This window comes from Kogia breviceps, chromosome 18, assembly GCF_026419965.1.
Source record: "Kogia breviceps isolate mKogBre1 chromosome 18, mKogBre1 haplotype 1, whole genome shotgun sequence".
Lineage (NCBI taxonomy): Eukaryota > Metazoa > Chordata > Mammalia > Artiodactyla > Physeteridae > Kogia > Kogia breviceps.
The window spans coordinates 30951259-30971222 of NC_081327.1; the positions used below are offsets into that span (position 1 = coordinate 30951259).

A 19964-nucleotide genomic window follows, 5' to 3' on the forward strand; every position below is an offset into this window, starting at 1 on the left:
CTATTGCAGTAAGGAAAAGAGTCCAGCATGAATGGAACTCAACTTTGATTTGTACAGAGGTGACTGGGCATTTCAAAGGGAGAATCAGAGAATAGGGAGGGGGTTAAGCTCTGCTGAGTTAGGGAAGAATTACCATAAGTGGGAAGGAGGTGTCAGTCCATGTGAAACTCATCTGGATTTGCTAACTGGTGCTCACTGAAGTTAGGCTCCTGCCCTCCCACAGAGGCTAGGAGACAGGGACCCTATCTTCAGGTGTTGGCTGGAAAAAATGGTAAATTCTTTTGGCAGCCTTGAGTTTTCTCTGGCAGGTACTTTAAGAGGGGCTAGGGTCACCTAAGGATGTGGCCCTGAGCTGTTAGAAACTATGTTGGTGTTTTGCTCAAGTCCTTACAGGCTGAGGTTGAGGCCCTAGAAGAGAACAGGGCTCAGAGGAGCCTGGCTAGAGTTCTGTAAAGGAGAGAATCTGTCAGAAGTGAGAGGAAAGGTGTGGTGAGGGTGGGAATAGCACTATTTCTCTCCTCTCTACCTTTGCTTACACCATTCCCTAGGCCAGGAAAAACCTCCATTCTCTCTCTTTGCCATTCTAAGCCCTATTCATCCTTACGGCTCAGTTAAGGTGTCACTTCCCCTGGGAAGGCCTCCTTGACTTTCAACCCACCAGACCAGGTTAAATACCCTTAGCATCCTTATATAGCTCTGTCAGGCACTTAGCACATTACATTGAAATACACTCTGCTTCCTCACCAGATCATAAGGACTGGGTCTCATTCATTTTGGGCATATTGTGAGCACCAATGTATGTTGCATGAGTGGGCACTGTGACAATCCAAGGTCCACTCTCCTTATGTCTTGGACACAGAAATAGCCTCCCAGCTCCTCTCTGCTTCCCTCTTCTCTACCCAGAGGGCTAGAGAGATCGTCTATAAAGGTAAGTGAGCTTATGTCACAGTTCGGCTTCAGATCCTCCGGTGGCTTCCATTTGCATGAGGAATAACTTCAACTTTCTTGCTGTGGCCTGAAGGACCTGCAAAGTCTGGCCCCAGCCAACTGTGAGTCTTATCCCACCTGAGCTGGATCATCCTCTAGCAGTCATACTCCCCTTCTTTTTATTCTTCAAACACCAGGCTTGTTTCCCGATGGAGCCTTCAGATTTGTTCCCTCTCCTTAGAATGTTCTGCAGCCAAGACTCTGCAAGGCTGACCCTTTCTCATCATTCATGTTTCAGCTCATCCAGCACCTCCTCTGAGAGGCCCTACCTGATCACATTCTCTCTCCCATCACACTGCTTTTTTCGTCATTGCCCTCCTTACAAACTGGAGGTGATTTATTATATTTTGTTTCCCCCACCAGCTTGAGAACTGCATTAGGGCAGGGATCTTGTCTGCCGTGGCTGCCACTGTGCCCCCAGTACCTAGAATAGTGCCTGGCACTCAGATGGTGTCCAATGAAGGGTAAGAAATCCGCGCAGGCAATTGTGGGATCGCTTTCTCCGGCAGGAGCCGACTCTGACCACGTGGGAGGAGAGAGGGCGGTGGCTGGGTGCGTGTGGGGAGTGACAGCTCAGTCGAAGGCCCCGCCCAAGCCCCGCCCATGTCCGTGTCCTCCTCCTCGGGTCTCCATAAAGTTCATTTGGCGGCGCGCCGCGCGGGGGCTTCTGGGAGGGCCGGTCTCGGCCAATCAGGAAGCGCGGGCGAGCGGCGCGAGACGCGGCTGCCGCGTTCTCTAGTCCGGACCTGAGCGGCTGACGCGGCTGCAACGCTAGGTAAGGTTGTTTGTGGCCCCGTCCTTTCGACACGGGGCTGGTCCTTGAACCCAAGGCCCAGAGGCTGGGCGGAGCCCGGTCCACGTGCTCGGAGCCGTGCTGCTCACACTTCCCCTTCGCCTCATGGCAGCTGGCACGCCTGACGCCAGCGACACAGCGCCCTGTCGTACCGCCCCCCATTATAGCGTCGGGCTGCGCTCCGGGAGTGCTTTGTATCTGCCCTCTTTCTGAATGCGGAGCCTAGGCCCCCTGGCGACCCTCTTGTCCCACTACAGCGCTCTGCCGGCGCGCCACGCCCCCACGCCCACCCCTGCCCTGCGAGCCCACCCTTGGCTGCATCGGTGCCCCTCCCCACCACCACACTCCGCCTGTTATCTTCCCGACCGCGCCCTGTCAGCTCCCTCGCTCGTTCCTCGGGGATACTCTATCGGGAGGCGTTTCCGTCCCGGGAAAGGGACTACCGTGTGAGCCTTGGCCTATCTCCTCTGTCTGCATCCAGCGGAATGCTCCTTCCCGTGCAGAGAGATGCTAGTGATTAGAACCTGGAGGTGGCCCGCACTTTCTCTGGGCCCACAGCACCCCATCCTCTGCAAAGGCAATGCCTGCATTTACTCTGTCTCTTTTAAAAATTACGGGGCCGACCGCAGGGGTCTTTGTTCCAAGTTTGGACGACCCATTGACAGAGCTGCTGGTCCAGGTTTGCCCCTTTGTCGGGTGTGAGAAGAGGTTATGATTTGTTTAGACCAAAATGTCTTTCAAAAAGGGTCACCTTTCTGTTCTGTTTGGGGGCTGTGAGAGGGTGCCCTTGGGCATCGTATCTTTTCTTCTTTCTTTCAGTTATTCTTCTTTGTGAATTTGTGTTTGGGACATTTTCAATTTTTATTCGTGGTGATCTCACTCGAGGCTCATTGTTCTTAATACCTGTTTATTAGGTTAACAGATCCCACATGAATATCTCCAGCCTGGGCCTCTCCCTTGACCTATATCCAGCTGCCTACTTTAATATCTCTACTGTGATGATTTGTAGGGAACTCAACCTGAACATTTCAAGATAGGGCTAGCAAGGTTCCCTCCACCTCTCTTCCCAGACTGCTTTTCTTGCTGGTTTTTTTTCCTCAGTAATGTAAAAGGCTCTGACCGATAACCTTTGAGTCATCCTTAACTGCTGTCTTTCTTTCTTCACGTGCAATGCTTGGCATCCTGGGCCAGGTCACCATCACCTCTCTCCTGGATTATTGAAATAGTCTCCCATCTGGTCTCCTGGCTTCTGCCCTGGACCCTATTTTCAGCACATTAGATAGAAGGACCCTCCAGTGGGTCCCCATCTCATTTAAAGATGAACTCCTTACAGTGAGTTATATGGCTTTACATAATCTGACCCACTGTTACTTTCCCACTTTCATTTTCTGCTACCCTCTGCTTCCACATGGCAGACATGCTTCGACCTCAGGACCTTTGTGCTTGTGATTCAATATTCATATGGTTCGCTCCCTCACTTCTTTCAGGTTTTTATTCAAGGGTCACCTAGTGAGACATTCCCCACTTCTTGTCTTCCTTTATTGCTTTAGTTTTTATATTTTACTCATTTATCTGTGTATTGTTTGTTTTCCCCCTCTAGAACGTTATCTGTTTTGTTCCCTGATGTATCCCCAGCACCTAGACCTGGCACACAGTATGTGCTCAACAAATAGAAAATAAATCCATGTTCCTGACACTGTTAGAGGCTCGGGTATCCAGCGGTGACTGAGATAGGCCTGCGCTCACTGAGCTGCTGTTTCTGTGGAGCACATCACCAGCAATAAGCCTGCAGGGGTAGCATGTAGTGGCAGGGCCTTTTTAAAAAGAGGACAAGGATGTCTGAACAGAGACCTGTTTGAAATCAGAGAGGGGAGTATGAGTATCTCGGGCAAGAGCATTCCTGGAAGGGGAACAGCAAGTGCAAATATCCTGAGGTGGGAACATTGGAGATGTGGTGAACTTGAGTGTCTAAACCTGCTTCCTGATGGGCTGAAGTAGAAAATAAGGTAGAGAGAAAGATAGATGTGCCAAGGAGAGGGAGGGGTCAGAGCAAAGACCTGGAGGTGAGGACCTGAGGTATGTTCAGGGAACAGGTCACTTTAATTCAGCAGACATTTATTCGGTAACTTTTTTGTACCAAACTTAGCAGCTGAGGATTCAAAGCTGAGCAGTCTGTGGACCTCACTCTACAGGAATTCTCCATGTAGAGAGAGAAACAGACTTGGGAATAAAATCATCACAACTCTTCCACCTGGCCAGGGAAGAACAGTAATAGATGGTTGAGAATAGTGTGGGAGGGGTTTGAGGTAGGTAGGACTGTCCTAGCTGACTTTGCAAGGTACACAGGAGTTCCCATGTGCCAGGGTATGTTTGTGTTCTAGCAGAGTATACACCTGTATGTGCCAGTGTGTGAAGGGAGGAAACAGCATGAGGCATCCCAAGGAGTAGAGAATTGCTAGAGTACCTTTGTGGGGAGGCAGTAAGAGATGAGGATGGTAAGGGTGGCAGTGCCCATTCTTTGGAGGGTGCCCCTACTGGCTGTGTCAAAGCATGAGCACTTCCCTCTATAGGAGATGGTAGGTGTTCCTGAGGGTATAAAGGCAGGGGAACGTTTCAGAAAGACCTCCCTAGCCAAGGGGAGTGTAGGTTAGAGGAACAAGAAGGCTTAGACTTGTTGAGATAATCCGGAGAAAAGCGTGAGGTTAGAGTGGGGGCAAAAGAGATGAGGGTTCGACTTTCCGAAAGGTTTGGGAGATAGACCTGGAGGTTGGATATTCTGAGAGGAAAGGGAGCCTGAAGTGGTTTCTGGCTGAATTGACTGGTGCTAATCGTTTTATCAAGAGAGACTGGAAATGCAGGAGGAGGAAGTGGTGCTGGTGGTGGTGGCGGTGGCAGCTAAGAGGGGAGGGTAGTGAAGCGTTTGGGATAATGTGTAGTTTGAGGCATCCACTGGTCAGCCAGCTGTAGATGTCAGGTGAACAGTTGGAAATATTAGCCCTGGGAGAGAGCTGGGCTGGACATAGAGATATGGAAGTCACCTTTGTTTTGATAGGTCAGTGTCCTTGCCTGGGCCCAGGGCCCAGATAGACCTCCGAGGTCCATGGATGGACTTTCTGGGGAAGGGCAGCATTGAGCCTCCTGGCACTGCCTGCTCAAGAGTGTGTGTGTGGTTCTCTTGGATGCACATGTGTATGTGAACGGATTCAGAGAGGTCTGTAGCCATCTGGGAGATTAATGGCTGTGGTAGGAATTGTAGTTGAAGTTCAAGTGGATGTTATCCAGAGAAATATATAGTGTGAGAAGAGGAGGTCCAAGGATAGAAGCTCGGCATTTGAGGGGTGGGTAGGTGAAGGAGACACAGCAGAGGAGGCTGAGAGAGGGGGGAGGAGGAGGAGAACCAGGAGAAGGTGGAGTCTCCACATCTTGGGAAGAGAGAGTTTCAGGAAGGAAGGAGTGGTCAGGGTGTCAGAGGCTGTGAGAAAGGAAGGATTGAAGAGTCCATTGGATTTGGCAGTTGGGTCAGTGGTGACTGCTGGGGAATTCAGGAAATGGGAGGCAGGCAAGCAAAAGTTAGATGGCAGTGGTGATGAATGAATGATGTGTGACAGGGGATGGCCGTCTCTTTATGAAGGGAGTGGGAGCCAGAGGAAGACATGGGGTCAAGGAATTTTTTAAAAATAAACTTCTTATTTTAGATTTGTTTTAGATTTATAGAACACATGCAGGATAGTACGGAGTTCTCTATACCCCTCACCCAGTTTCCCCTACTGATGAGGAATTATTTTAGGGAAGGAGAGACCTAAATCCTAAGAGAAGGAACCAATGAAAGTGGAAGGAAAGGACAACCATCACTTCCTGAGCTCTGGCTGTGCGCAGGTCTCTGCCATGGGCTTTACTTCTATAATCTAATGCCATCCTCACGGCAGCCCTGTGATGTCAGGCTTACTCCCTTCCCTGTCTCCCTCGTTTCAGTAAATGGCACCTTCATGGTCTGAGTTACTCAGGCTTAAAGCCTTGGCATTGTCCTTGACTTCTTTTCTCCTCTCAAACTCTACATCAGCAATTCATGTCTACACTAAATCTACTCTTAAAATATAGTATCCATGAATCAGACCCACTTTTTGTCTCTTCCACCACTATCACCCTGGTCCACGTGGCTCTCAGGTTTCACATCTGGGTGATAGAGTAGCCTCCTGACTGGTCTCCCTGTTCTTACTTTGTCCCCTCACGCCCCCTGTCTGTTCTCCACACAGCAGTGGGAATGAGCCTTAAAGCAGGCTCAACCCATCACGGGCTCCCATCATAAGTAGGCTGAAATCCAAAGTCCTTGGTGCTGGGAAGCCAACATGATGTGACCCTGTCCCAATGCCTTCTCCCACCACCCTTCCCCATGATTATGTGCTTCAGCCACGTGGCCTCCTGCTCTTCAACTATGCAAACTACACTTCTGCCTTGTTTCCTTGGCAAGAACATTCTTCCCCCAAATATCTACATAGCTCACCCTCTTACTTCAATCAGGTCTCTGCTCAAAGGTTTCCTTTTAAAAGAAGCTTCTCAGAACACCCCAGCTAAAGCAGTCCCACCATCCACTCTGCCACATTTCCGTGTTTTACCTCCCTCATAGCACTTATCAATACTTGGCATCATGTGTCTATATGTTTATGCATTTTTATTGTCTGTCTCCTAATAGACATAAGCTCCCTGAGGCTGGGGAACTTTGTCTGGTTTTTCCATAGCTCCATCCCCATTGCTTTGAAAAAACAGTACCTAGAATGTGGTAGATGCTCAATAAGTATTTGTTAAATGAATGAAGGAAAGCTGCCATATAAACCACTATGGCCTGAGTGGCTTAAACAACTGAAGTTTGTTTTTCTACAGTTCTGGAGGCTGGAAGTCCAAGACCAGGGTGCCACATGGTTGAGTTCTGGTGAGGACCCTCTCTCTTTCTGGCTTGTTGGTAGCTACCATCTCAAGTGTGCTCACGTGTACATGGGGCTCTAACTTTGGTGAACTTTACAAGGCAAACACAGGAATTTGGAAAATGAGTCATTAGGCATTTTGGGAAAGGTTTGCTGAAGGTTATTCTGACAGTTAGTGACTGTATTGAGGATCTTGCTACTGTTTAAGGGCACTGTTGGAGTTATATATATATATATGTATTTTTAAAAAGGTAAAGCTACAAAATACTTTAAATTTTAAGCTGTTTGGGGGAGAAGGAATCTAGGTATTAATAGATGATAACATAAGGCAAATGAGGAGAATGTCAGCAGGGTGGTGGACTAACAGGTCCTCACGCTTTGTCCCCCTATAAAAACAACAAAAACAGCAAATAAACAACTATATATTGACGAAAATAGCTCTGTGAGAGCTCCAGAGTGAAATAAGGAGGCTGCAGAAACCCTGTGGAGGGACTTCCCCGGTGGCGCAGTGGTTAAGAATCCGCCGGCCAATGCTAGGGGACACAGGTTTGAGCCCTGGTCTGGGAAGATCCCACATGCTGCAAAGCAGCTAAACCCATGCACCACAACTACTGAGCCTGCGCTCTAGAGCCCACGAGCCACAACTGCTGTAGCTTGCGCACCTACAGCCCATGCTCCGCAGCAAGAGAAGCCACTGCACTGAGAAGCCTGCGCACTGCAATGAAGAGTAGTCCCCGCTCGCCACAACTAGAGAAAGCCCATGCACAGCAACGAAGAGCCAATGCAGCCAAAAATAAATAAATAAATAAAAATTTACAAAGGAAAAAAGAAACCTTGTGGAGCACAAAAACAGATGGCTGGCCACATAGAAACGTGTAAGGCAAATAATTAAATGGAGTAGAGAGGAATCTAGATGAGGGGAGATTCCTGTGGGATGGGTATTGAGGAAAACCATTTTGGTAAGTAGGACTTGAATTCGTAGTAAAACGATAGCTGATGTTTGAGTGGTTACTGTGTGGCAGGTGAGGAAGGTACGTCTATTTTTCCACTTCACAGGTGAGGCCCAGAGGGAGTAATTAACTTGCCCAAGGTCACACAGCTAGAGGGTACAGTTCTTGGCTGGATCTCAGGGGTGTGATAGAAGGTGAGTAGATGTTACTGGTTGTGAAAAATGGCATGAGCACAGAGCAGTGTATGCACGGGGATGGTCAGGGACAGAGTGAATCACATTACTGGTACCCAGGGTTTCTCCAGAAACAGTGCCTCCTCTGGATCCCGTGAATGGAAGGTATTGAGGGCTTTTGTTCAGGAGTAACATAGGGAAAGTGATGGTGGAAAGAGGAACGTGGTCGCAGTGAGCAGGTGTGCAGTGGGAGGGACTGGAACTTGTGTCTAGCAGGAACTTGGGCTTAAAGGGCGGGAAGTCTGGCCTTGTGTGATGGTGATGAAGATGGAAGCAACAGTTAGACTAACCTTATTGTGGTAATCATTTCACAGTATTTATGTCTATAAAACCACGTTGTGTGCCTTAAAATTACACAATATTGTGTGTCAGTTATATTTCAATAAAGCTGGAAAAGGAAAAAAGCAACAAGATGCTGCAAAAATAAAGTATCCCTTGCTCTCTAAATCTGTTTAGGTAATGAGAGATTTGGAGAGTGAGGGATGTCATGTTATCTGAGTCTAGTATTTGGTTTCCTGAGATTTTGTCAGGGAGAGCAGTAGTTTGGATAATGAGGAATACCTGCCTGCTTTCTCTCAGAAATGTGTTTGCATCTGTTTTGGTTTCTGAGTCTGGAGAGTGGAGAATAGCTATAAATAAACAGTCCAAGTTCATGCACAGATGCAAGGAGAAGGGTGAGTTGGAACTTGAGAGAGTGCAGCCCAGGTACAGGTGAAGGGGTTTGGGCGGGCGTCTGGTGGCGGCGGCGGTGGTGGTGGGTGGATGACTGCATTTTGAGGTGCACTGGGTGTGGCAGTTGTGGGTTTGAGTGGAAATGCACAGGCAGTGCCTGGAAGCTCCTGGTTTGGAGCGTGAGTTCAAGAAGCAGGATGGGAGTGTGGATTTGACATTCATTGCCATCGTGGAGTCAGGGGCAGTGGTGAGACAAACACTCTGAGGCAGGGAGTTTAGAGCAGTTTTAAAATGAACAAGTTATTAAAAATTAGAAAAGGTCACATACACTTAATGGAAAGGATTCAGATTGATAGAGGGTTATACAATGAAAAGTAGAAATCTCCCAAATCTTAGCTTTGCTTTCTCTCTGGAGATAGCTAAGTTTCTTGCTATGCTAATGTTATGTTTCTTGCTATTTCTTCTAAATTCTATCTGTGAACAAACCTTAACATATATATATATACACTTAATATATGCTGAGTGTAAAGCTTGATGAATTTTTATATATTTATTCAATCATGTGGCCATCACCCATATTGAGATATAGAATATTTCCAATACCCTGGTGTCTTACCTTCAGCTGCCATATAAACCACCATGGCCTGAGTGGCTTAAACAACAGAAGTTTGTTTTTCCACAGTTCTGGAGGAAGTCCGAGACCAGGATGCCACATGGTTGGGTTCTGGTGAAGACCCTCTCTCTTTCTGGCTCGTAGGTGGCCACCATCTCAAGTGTGCTCACATGTACTTTCCTGGGTGAATGTATGTGTGGAGTAGGGGTGGGAGATAGAGGAAGCAGCTTTCTGGTGTCTCTTCTTTGGAGGGTACTGATCCCATCATGAGGGCCCCCTCTTCATGACCTCATCTAAACCTAATTACCTCCCAAAGGTCCCTTCTCTAAATGCCTTCACATTGGGGGTTAGGACTTCAACATATGAATTTGGGGGGGACACATTTCAGTCTGTAGTACCAGAAAAGTTCTGTTGTGCTTCCTCCCAGTCATTCCCCATCCCCACCAACCCCCCGGATAACCAATGTTCTGAGTGCTAGCACCACAGATCAGTTTTTTTCTCTTCTTAAAATCCATATAAATGGAATCATGCAGTATCTTTTTTTGGTGTCTGGCTGCTTTAGTTCATTTTTATGTCTGCGAAATTTATCCCTGTTGTTCCGTGTAGCTTTAGTTTGATCTTTTCCATTGCTGTGTGGTATACCGGGGAATGACTACCACCATTAAAAACTCAAATGGTATAATTCTGTATATACAGTGTTTTAAGATTATTTGGGGTCAGGGGCGTGCAGGGGACTCAGACTTTAGAATCTGATAAAAACTATAGTGCTTCTCATATTTTTTTAAAAATGTATGCATATATTTCCCAGGGTTCCTGGTGCCTGTGATGCTGATGTCATGGCTCTCAGGACAAGAAGCCTTCCTTAGTTTACAGCAGGGTTTCTCAACCTCGACACAATTGATGTTTTAGTCTGAATAATTCTTTGTTGTGCAGGTTGTGCTGTGCATCATAGGATGTTTAGCAGCATCCCTGGCCTCTGCCATCTAGATGTCAGTAGCACATCACCTCTCTCTCTCAGTTGTGACAACCAAAAATGCCTCTATATATTGCCAGTGCTCCCCAGGGAGCAAAGCTGCCCCCAACTGAGAACTGTTGGTTTCGAGAGACGAGCCAGAGCCAAAGCCTTTTGGAGGTAGACTTGGTGATCTGCCCCTGTTTATGCCGGCTGTAATATGGGGCCAGTATCATTCCTCAGGTTCTTTATACAGATACTTTTCATCACCGCTAAAATGGGGCTGCTCCTTCCAAGGACACATTCATTAAGTGAGTTTAAAGACTGAATTAAAATGTCCCACGTCTGTAGATTCTTCATGGCGGGCAGGACCTTAGAAATCACCTGAGCCAACCCCTTCGTCTCACCTGTGGTGAAAGTGGGATCCAGAGATGAGGAAGGTCTGGTCCCAGGGTCAGAGAGCTGATGCGGGGCAAAGCCAGGATGGGGTGCACAGTTCTATCCCAGGCCTTCTACTCCAAGAATTTGTCAGGAGGTAGGCTGTGTGGTTACTTTATGTTTCTGTGTGATGCCAGATTGCTTCTCTTTGCTCATTGAAGATGAAATAATACAAGTGTTATTTTATGTATCAAGAAAGCTGATACTACACACTCCTTACTGCAAACACTGAGTCATCCAGGCCCATACTTGTACTGAATCACCCAGGTCTTTAATATCTCTTCTGTCTAGGGTAATTTATTTTAGTTCCTTGTCTTTTTGTTTTGTTTAGATTTATTTTATTTTATTTATTAAAATTTTTTTTCAACCAACAGCATTTATTTACAACATGTTTACAAATAAATCTATATTACTTAAAATAGAGAACAGCTATTAAGAAAATTTTTTTTTCACACACACACACACTCTATTTTATTTTTACAGGAGATAAATAAACTGACACCAAGCATTGTAAATGGATGACCACAACAAAAGCAATAATGATTGCAATTACCAAACATGAAACACACTCATACTATATCATAATATTGACATTCAGTCCAGTAATCCTCCACTGTAACAGCTCCTTTACTTTGCAGTGAAAATTGATTTGTATATTTTTTGCCTCTGAGTCCTTGTGGGATTTTTTTTTATTATTATTCAAACAGAAAGTCACAAAAATTATAATCATCCTCATCAGTTCACTCAGTCCCATGTAATTAATTTTTTTTCATCTTGATCTTTTGTTAGCACTTTTATAAATTCATCAGTTTTCCATTAGAGTTCTGAAAATGCTTATTCATTCAGTTCAGCAGTATAGTCAGTTACCAGAAACCTGTACTTGTCAGAGTCTTTTCCATGAATTCCTTGAAGATGAAACCCTTTTATAGGAACATATTTGCAAAAGTAGTTCTTTGTTTTCTCCAGAAGTCTACCTTCTGAATAATGATTAAGTCTAACTCTTTTACTTAGTTTCATAGGACTGTAAAGAGTTATCCAACAGCACTTTTGTTGTTGTTGTTAATCATCATTTTCCTCTTCTAGAAGCATCTGAAACAATAGTATCTGTTAGGATGTAATTTTCTTTTGGTTCTTGTAATTGACAGCCGACAGATATAGTACAAAGTAGAATGATGCTGTCATTTAACCATAGTTTATGTATTCAGAAGAAGAGAGGAGAGCAGAACCAGTCTTCAGCTTTTGACACCTCCTGTGAGGCTTTCCTCATTAATCTTGGTGTTGGACATTGAACACTGTTCTTGTGTTTTAATCCTGTTACAGTCTAATTAATAATAAGTTTGAGGGCAAGATTTCCACTTGAAATTCAATGCTAAATTTCTTCTGAATCACACCTTCATTGTGAAAATTTGAATTTATAATTAAAACCATAGTTGATAGTGGGGAATGTAAAAATTGTACATTTAAAAATTGCAGGTGTCTCCCAGAAGTGCTTACTGAATGATATGAAGGTGTGATTAAATAAGTCATAATTTAGTATCATATATTTGCTAGAAGATTTTTTTGAAGCAGAGACGTTTATAATTGACAAAATGTTGCCAAATAGGCAACTTTGGGAAAAAGCTAAAATAGCATTTTACAGTGACATAAATCAGGAGAGTTCATAAAATACTTTCTGTGTATCATCAACCCCTTGAAGGAGGTAAGCATTATCTTCTCCTCTTTAGAGATGAGGAAATTATGAGGGGAGATTTGGGTTTTATCCCAGGGGTAAATCAACTGATTTATTATGAAGGATGAATGGCCAAGTAAAGAGGTACATAGGGTGGGGTCCAGAAGAGTCCTTAGCACAGGAGCTTCTGTCTTTGTGGAACCGGGGTGCACCATTCTCCCAGCGTGTGGATGCATTCACCAACTCAGAAACTCAACAAATCTCATTGTTCAAGAGTTTTTATAGAGCTTAATCTGCAGCCCTTGCTTCCCCTTCCCAGAGGTTGGTGGGTGAGGCTGAAAGTTCCAACTCTCTAATCACTTGGTCTTTCTGGTGACCAGCCCCATCCTGAGGCCACCTAGCTTAGCCTTCCCAAGTTACCTCATGTGCAGAAATTCAGGTGTGCTTAAAAGGGGTTCCTTGTGAGTTACAAAAGACTCAGAACTTCAGGACATTCCAAGGGTTTTAGAAGCTGTGTGCCAGGAACTTGGGGACAAAGATCAAATATATTTCTTATTATACTACACTACTCTTTTTTGGCTTGATTAAATATTTAACATGGTTATATTGGGAATGTGGAAATGACCATATTTTTCATAATTAAGACACATGTTAATAGCAAGTGAACCAAAATTATTTGATGTATTTTTGCTCTGCCCTTTTTTTAAGTTCATTTCATCCTATATGCCATTTGGAGATTTTTTTTTTTTCTTGTTGTTAAGAATGTTTATGTGCCTGGAAGGGACATTTTTTTGGACACTGAAAGACAGGTGAGTGCTGACTAATTTGAGGAAATGGACTCTGCCCAGTCCTTGGTTTTAGCTCTAGGTGGGAGCTGTCTCTCTAAAGCTGTGGGCTTTAATTTTTTCCCCTAGTTAATTTCTCAGCATCCTCTAGGTGTGGTGAAGAGGTCTGGATCTTGGGAACTTTCCACTAAGAGCATTCACCATTTCTATTTATTTATTATTTATCTTTAATTTTAAAAATTTTTTTGGCTATACCACAGAGCATGTGGGATCTTAGTTCTCAGACCAGGGATTGAACCTGCACCCCCCTGCATTGGAAGCACAGAGTCTTAAGCACTGGACCGCCAGGGAAGTCCCACCATTTCTAATATAGCAGGGTGTCTGCAACCTCTGAAAAACAGTGGGTCATTGTCCTTCATTTTGATGGGGAACTTTTTATTGAAGTGCAGTACACAATCAGAAAAGTACATAAATCATGAGTCTAGCTCAATGAATGTTCTCAAAATGAACACACTATTAAGCAGCACCCAGAATAAAAAAGCAAAGTTACCAGCCCCCCAGAAGCCTCCTTTCTGCCTCCTCCTGTCCCCCCCGCCCCCACCCCCACCCCCCTGCCACCAAAGGATAACCAGTCTCGCCTTCTAACAGCAGTGATAAGTTTGCCCTTCATTTTAAGGCTTACCCGGTTGTTTGAGGAGGTCTGTGGAGGCTCAGTAGGACTTCTGCCAAGAGGCACGGAGAGCAGTTTGTTGCTCAGGGCCCTGGTACCCTGCCATGCTCTCTGAAGCACCTTTCAGTGTTTCCAGAGGCCTCTCAACAATCAGGCTCGGAGTCATGCTGACAGAGGAGCCTTAGTGCTGTCTGCCTTGCTGGCCTTTTCCCATCCCCCCAGTTTTGCTGCATTTACTGTTCCACATCCCACTTCTGTGGGTTCGCAGTGTGGTTTCTTCCTGGCTCCCTCCTCCATAGCTCCCCAGGGGTGCAGCTGGCATCCAGTCTCTGCGTGTGTCTTGGCCAGATTTTTTTCCCAACACAGAGCTTGGACTTCACCCCCACACCTCCCTTCCCGCTAATCATTCTGGTTCTGACTATTGGACAAAGCTAGTGAGGTTATTTTCATGATCAGTTTTCAGTATCTTGGGTCAAAATTGATACTCGGTTGGTTTAACCCCTATATTTTGTGGCTAAATTGATATTTATTTTGCAGAAGGGTTAAAAATCGTCTTTAAATTTGTAAAATTAACCATACGTTTAAAAATTTTAATGAGATGATGACTATATCAAAGTATACATTTGGAAACTTTAATAACTTTTTTGTAAATCAGTTTCCACTGGTTGAGTTATAATGCAGGACAGATCCAGTTTTTCCCAAATATGGTATCATATACATTTCTCTCTTCCTTCAGACAGACATCGAACAAGCTTATTTTCTACTCTAAACTTACATAGCACAGTTCTTCCTGTATGTATATTTGTTCTTTTAGTTTGGAATTTGTTCACCTGAAAACTGGGCTGTTTCTTGTAAAATATCACTGGGTTTTTGTCTGGGTATTTAGAGGGAAAAAGCACTAGTCTGGACCAAGTGTAATCTGAATTCATGCCATTTGTACTGTCTCTGCCTTATGCTGTGCAGCCTCAGAAATGTTAAGTATCAGTTGGTAGTCGGAAGGGAATGTTTTTGCTTTGGTCTCTGCTTGCCAGTGGGTGCTGATTTGGCAAGAGTGCATAGGAAGCCTTCAAGAAGAACAGAGTCTCCACAAACGGAAGAATAAAACTCCCATTCATTCAACATATGAGAACCTACTATGTGCCAGGCACTGTTCTAAGAACCTGGGGCACCTCTGTGAACAAAACAGGCAAAAAAACCTATCCTTGTGCAGTTTACATTCTAGCTGGGGATGGGGGGGAGTGCTGAGGGTGGTTGCAGGTTGCACTCTTAAATGTTTTGTTCTAGGTCGGCATCAGAGGCAAGCTGACAGTTTAGCTGAGAGAGATAGGGAATCCGCCATGAGCATATCTGGGAGAGATGCATTCCAGGTTGAGGAAATAAGGAGTACAAAGAAAGCCTCTAGGGCAGGAATGTGCTTGACCCACTGGGGGACCAGCAGGGAGGCCCCAGGGTGGCTGGAGCCCAGGAAAGGAAGGAGGACAGGACTGGAGGTGAGTCTAGGACGTAAGAAGAGATGGCTTGCTTCTGTAGGGCTTCACTCTGTACAAGAAGTTTAAACAGAGGATGGATGTGATCAGACTTTCAAAGGATCACTGGTCACTGTATTGAGAAGACACTGTAGGAGACAAGGGCTGAAGCCAGGAAGCCAGGAAGAGGTGAGAGTGACTTGGATGGGGGAATGTGGTGGGAAGAGGTAGATTCTGGGTGCATTTTGATGGTAGATTTGAAAGGCTTTGTTGGCCTATTTGGATGTGGGATGTGAGTCAGGGAGGCCCTTAAGGATTTTGGCCCAAGCAACTGACTGGAGCAGGCCAAGGAGCAGGTTTTGTGGATGAAAGGTTAAAGCTCAGTTTGGGGCATATTAAGTTTAGGATGTTGTTTAGAGATTCAGCCTTTATTTTACTATGGTCAAAATAATTATATTTAGTTAACTTTTAAAAATTTATTGGACCATATTAAAGTAAATCATGACTTTTATTTTGCATTTATTACTTACCCTCAAATCCATCACTTTAAATCTTTGTATGGGCAAGTCATATGAGAAGTTGAGCATTTCCTTTTGTCTAAATTTGTCTGACATGGAAATGTTACGTGAAATGTTAGATATATTTTTTTCCTTTATTTTTCTTCTTTTTTTGAACATAAAAAAGTTTTGTTTTATTCAGGGAGTTCCAGAATTTTCCTTATGAAGGAAAAAAAGTATTTCCTTCTCCTTGGCTCTGTTAGACAAATTATTTTTATCTTAGAGTAAAAAAAAGTGTAGGGGTAAGAGGCAGCATATTTCTTTTTTTTTTTCCTCTTTCTGGTAAGTGACCATGTTTCTGGTATTTCATAGAACATCACTGACCCTATAGGTTTCTGAGGAAAAACATTTCTCCATCAAGCAGGAGCCGTCGTTTAATTATACTCTCTGCTTCTTTCTTCTTCTGTCCCCGAGAATACCCTTCTCATTCTGTGATCCACATTTTCTCACAGGTAGAGGTGGTCAGTTACAGCTTGATTCTATTAGGTAAAAAAAAAGTGATTATCTAGAAACTTTAGGTAAAGAGTTATAGTGTATATGACTTTTTGTCTAAAGATTAAAGTCAGCTTGGCACTTCATAAAGAATACCAAAATGTCTTCATGTTTACTCCAGCTGAGCCATTTTTGTTTTAACCTTGTGCCCTTGCCTTTAAAGTTAATGTCCTTTAATGTTCATTTTTAAAAGTCCTTATTCTGCTGCTGTGGATTTATGGTGGAAACCATGCCCTTTTAACATTAACCTGAGCTTCATAGCTGAGATATAATTATATATTACATTAACATTGTAACTACAATTCTAGACCACAGGGATTTCTAAAATACAATAGAAGCCATGGGTTTAAAACAAAGGGGAAAAATATAATCAAGAGCTACTATTTAAAGAATATTGTTCTTTTTTTTAATAAATAATAATTTTGTTAACCTTTTAGCAATGTAATTTTTTAAAAATGATGTTGATACTATTTATCTTGTGTTGACTTAAATAGCGGTAGGAGTTAAAAACTCCTTCTCTTAGTTATGAACCTTATACAAGGATGGTACAGTGTATAGAATATTCATAAATGTGTAATATGCATTAAATATCAACATTGTTGCGTCCAGAGCCTGTGCTCCTCACGGGAGAGGCCACAACAGTGAGAGGCCCGCGTACCACACACACACAAAAAAAATATCAACATTGTTCACAGAGCTTTCCTCAGTTGTTGGGGAAACAGGTGATCTTGCTAATAATATTCATGGTCTAGAAGCCAGCTGCTACTTAAATTAGTATAATTATTAGTTGCAACAGTATCTCTAAAAGTAGTAGGTATATTAACAAGTCATATTCTGAATGTCATATATAAGAAGCAGACATGGATCTCTGCTCTCAGAGATAAAGCTGAAGAATGAGTGAATGGAGACTTGGACATGAATTTGAAAAGACTGTCTTTTATGTTAGCGAAGGAGACTAACGGGATTAGTCAGAAGACCTGTGTTCTTCTGGTTTCAGTTCAGCCTCATTGCAGCAGAGAGTATTCTAGGCACAGAACTGAGCTCTGTGGACTGGAGTTGCTTCTCTGTCTTCTCAGGATCCTCATGGAGTTGTTTGGGAATCATATGAGATGAGAGGGCCATATAAATTGCCAGCCATCTGCGGGTGGAGGTGTTTTTCTGTCTAAGACAGGTAGAGGGAGAGGAAGTTTGAGTGAGGGTTCTTTACGCCTCCCAGAGGTTGCCACCATGGCTTCTGTTGCCTTGTCAGCTTTGAGTCTGAAGTGAGGCAGGAATTCTGATCTGTGCCTTAATATCTTTGCATTTGTTCTGGTGGCAGAAATCAATCTTGGGGCTATCAGTATGGACAGAAATGATCTATTTCTTCTCAGTCTGACTAATTTTCTCTGTTAGGCCTGTTGTTCTTGGGCTATGTTCAGGAACAAATCCTGCTTGTTGATGAGCCGTCTCCTTGTCTGTTTACAAAAAGTCCTAGTGTTTCGTTAAGCTTGTGACAGGTTCAGGCAGTGTTTGAAGCCTATCTTTCCTCTTGATTTGGGTCTCTTTCTTTTTCTCCCCCACCTAGGATCTGCGTCTCCAATGGATACTGAGGGGTTTGGTGAGCTCCTTCAGCAAGCTGAACAGCTTGCCGCTGAGACCGAGGGCATCTCAGAGCTTCCCCATGTGGAACGGAACCTACAGGAGATCCAGCAGGCAGGCGAGCGCCTGCGTTCCCGTACCCTCACACGCACATCCCAGGAGACAGCAGATGTCAAGGCGTGAGTACTGGTGGGGAGGCAGCACTGGTGCTGGGTGGCTGGGGGGCAGGATCTTCTTCTTTCCTGCCTTGAATTTGGATGTAGTCTGTAAAAGACAGATACAAGCCAGAGTCTCAGGAATTAAGAGAGGTTTTATAAACAGGTCAGCAGCCTTGCTTTGTCTCCCTGCCTCCTAGGTTTTCCAGCCTGTCTGCCTGACCAAGCTGCGAGCCCGTATCACAGGCAGAGATGATCAGGGTGAGAAAGGGCGAAGAGCTTTGTCATATAGAAACCGTCCCAGTCGTTCCTGCTTGGGTTCACTGACTGTTGGTCATAAATGGCTCACATAGTATATTGGTAAATGTGGGTCACACAGATAAGTGTTACTCTCCAAGCCAGAGAGGGCCCAGTGATGAGCAGAGTTTTTAAGAGTACTTGGAAGAAACTGATCGGCAGTTAGTGATGAGAAGCCATCCAAGTGAGGAGTGATCCTGTCTGCTTACTATCAGAGACCCCAGAGGCTGCTTCTAAAAGGCCTTGGAAATGCAGTGCCTGCCAGGTGATTGTAGAAGAGGAAAGTGGGTGAGCCCCAAGAGAGTGCGGCAGGAGAAAAGTGCAGGTTGACTGGCCAGTGGCTGCTGCTGCCTCACAACATGCTTTGGGTTGTTGATTCCACAGACATGTGTTTGGGATCCCCACTGTGCCAGGCCTGGGCTGTCTCTGGGACTAAAACCATGAATTAGACATGGTCCTTGCCCTCAAGAAGCTTATTATTTGGTGAGGCAGGAAAAAATCTCACCTCTTTCCATAAGAAATATGATTTACTGATTACTTACTATGCATCAGTAAGATTTTGCTTAATCCTCACAACAAATAGGACTGTGGTCCCTGTATTACCGATGAGCAGCTAAGGCTCAGAAAGGGCAAGTAACCCTCTCAGGTCACACAGCTGGTGAGTAGTGAGTCAGCATTCAAACCCAGTGAGGTTGACTACAGAGTGTATGCTTCTTCAGCCCTGATGGAAGGGTCATGGGAGGATGCAGAGGTGTTGTTACTGGTGACCTTTCTGGGTCTGGAAAGTGGCTGAGATTCTCTGTGGGAAATACTATATGGGAAATTGTCAGTCATCTGCTCAGTGTTCATTCCTTAAACTTGATAAGACCTAAGTGCTGGTGTTAAGGTGGGGACATTGTTTTGGATACACAGTAAATGTCACAGAGGGTGAGTGTAAGGGCTACATTTTTTTTTTCCAACTAATCTTGAGAGCCGAATGTTATGGCTGCTCTGCTGAGTCAGTAAGGATGTTGTAGAAATTCTTATGTAGGCCTCCCCAGAATTTTATTTATTAAAATACTAGTTAGTTTTTGTTCTGTTGGTATTGGTAAAGGCAAATCAGGGGAACCCTGTCAGGGATTTTTCACTATCCAGCCTTGTAGCTAAATGTAGCCAACTGCTCTACTACACTTTTCCCCAGCACCCCATCCAGCCTTTAGACATTTCTGCTAACTTTCCCTCCCTGCAGGCTCCTGCTGCTGCTGCTGGTTGCCGGCAGTTACCCGGGTCTTTAGTGTGCAGGCTTTTGCTTGTGTGAAAGGATGCTGCTGGAGCGAAAGGACTGTGATGCCAGCTGAGTTGCTATAGTTATAATTTAATTGCATTAGCTTTACAGCCTATTAAGAGCAAAAAGGGAAAATGTTTTCTTGGGAACAATTATCAGCCATGCTCTCTTTCTGGTAAATTTCCATTCTTCATCATCTCTTTCTACCTTAAATTCATCATTTTAGGGAGGAGGAAGTTGGAACATTGAAAGAATGGGTATAGGGTGGGGCAGGTGCTCAAAAAGAAACCAAAGGGCTGATGACTGTATTTTTCCATCTCCTTGAGAGGCAGAGACATAAAGTGTGATGTGAATATTTCAGTACAGGATGAGGGCAGAGGAGAGAAGTGAATAGGGAAAATTTTCTTACACAAAATAAATTTTGAAAGAAATTCCTGTCTTCAAGATTTTAGTTAAGATTAGCTTGTAGGCCTA

The 19964-nt window shown here is 44.4% G+C and overlaps 1 protein-coding gene across 10 annotated transcripts in view; it reads left to right on the top strand.

The window, feature by feature from the left end:
- Positions 1-1647: 1647 nt before the first annotated feature.
- NUP93 (nucleoporin 93) overlaps positions 1648-19964 on the top strand; it is a 102390-nt gene continuing 84073 nt past the window's right edge. For 2 of the 10 annotated variants that reach the window (XM_067019818.1, XM_067019821.1), the window contains exons 1-2: positions 1676-1758; positions 17757-17953. In XM_067019818.1, coding sequence (XP_066875919.1) covers positions 17775-17953 — 179 coding nt within the window. In that variant the 5' untranslated portion in view covers positions 1676-1758; positions 17757-17774. Of the gene's footprint in view, positions 1763-6658; positions 6708-7755; positions 7844-17300; positions 17368-17756; positions 17954-19964 lie in introns of those variants that run through there. The other 8 variants (XM_067019823.1, XM_067019822.1, XM_067019819.1 and 5 more) reach the window with 8 other exon arrangements.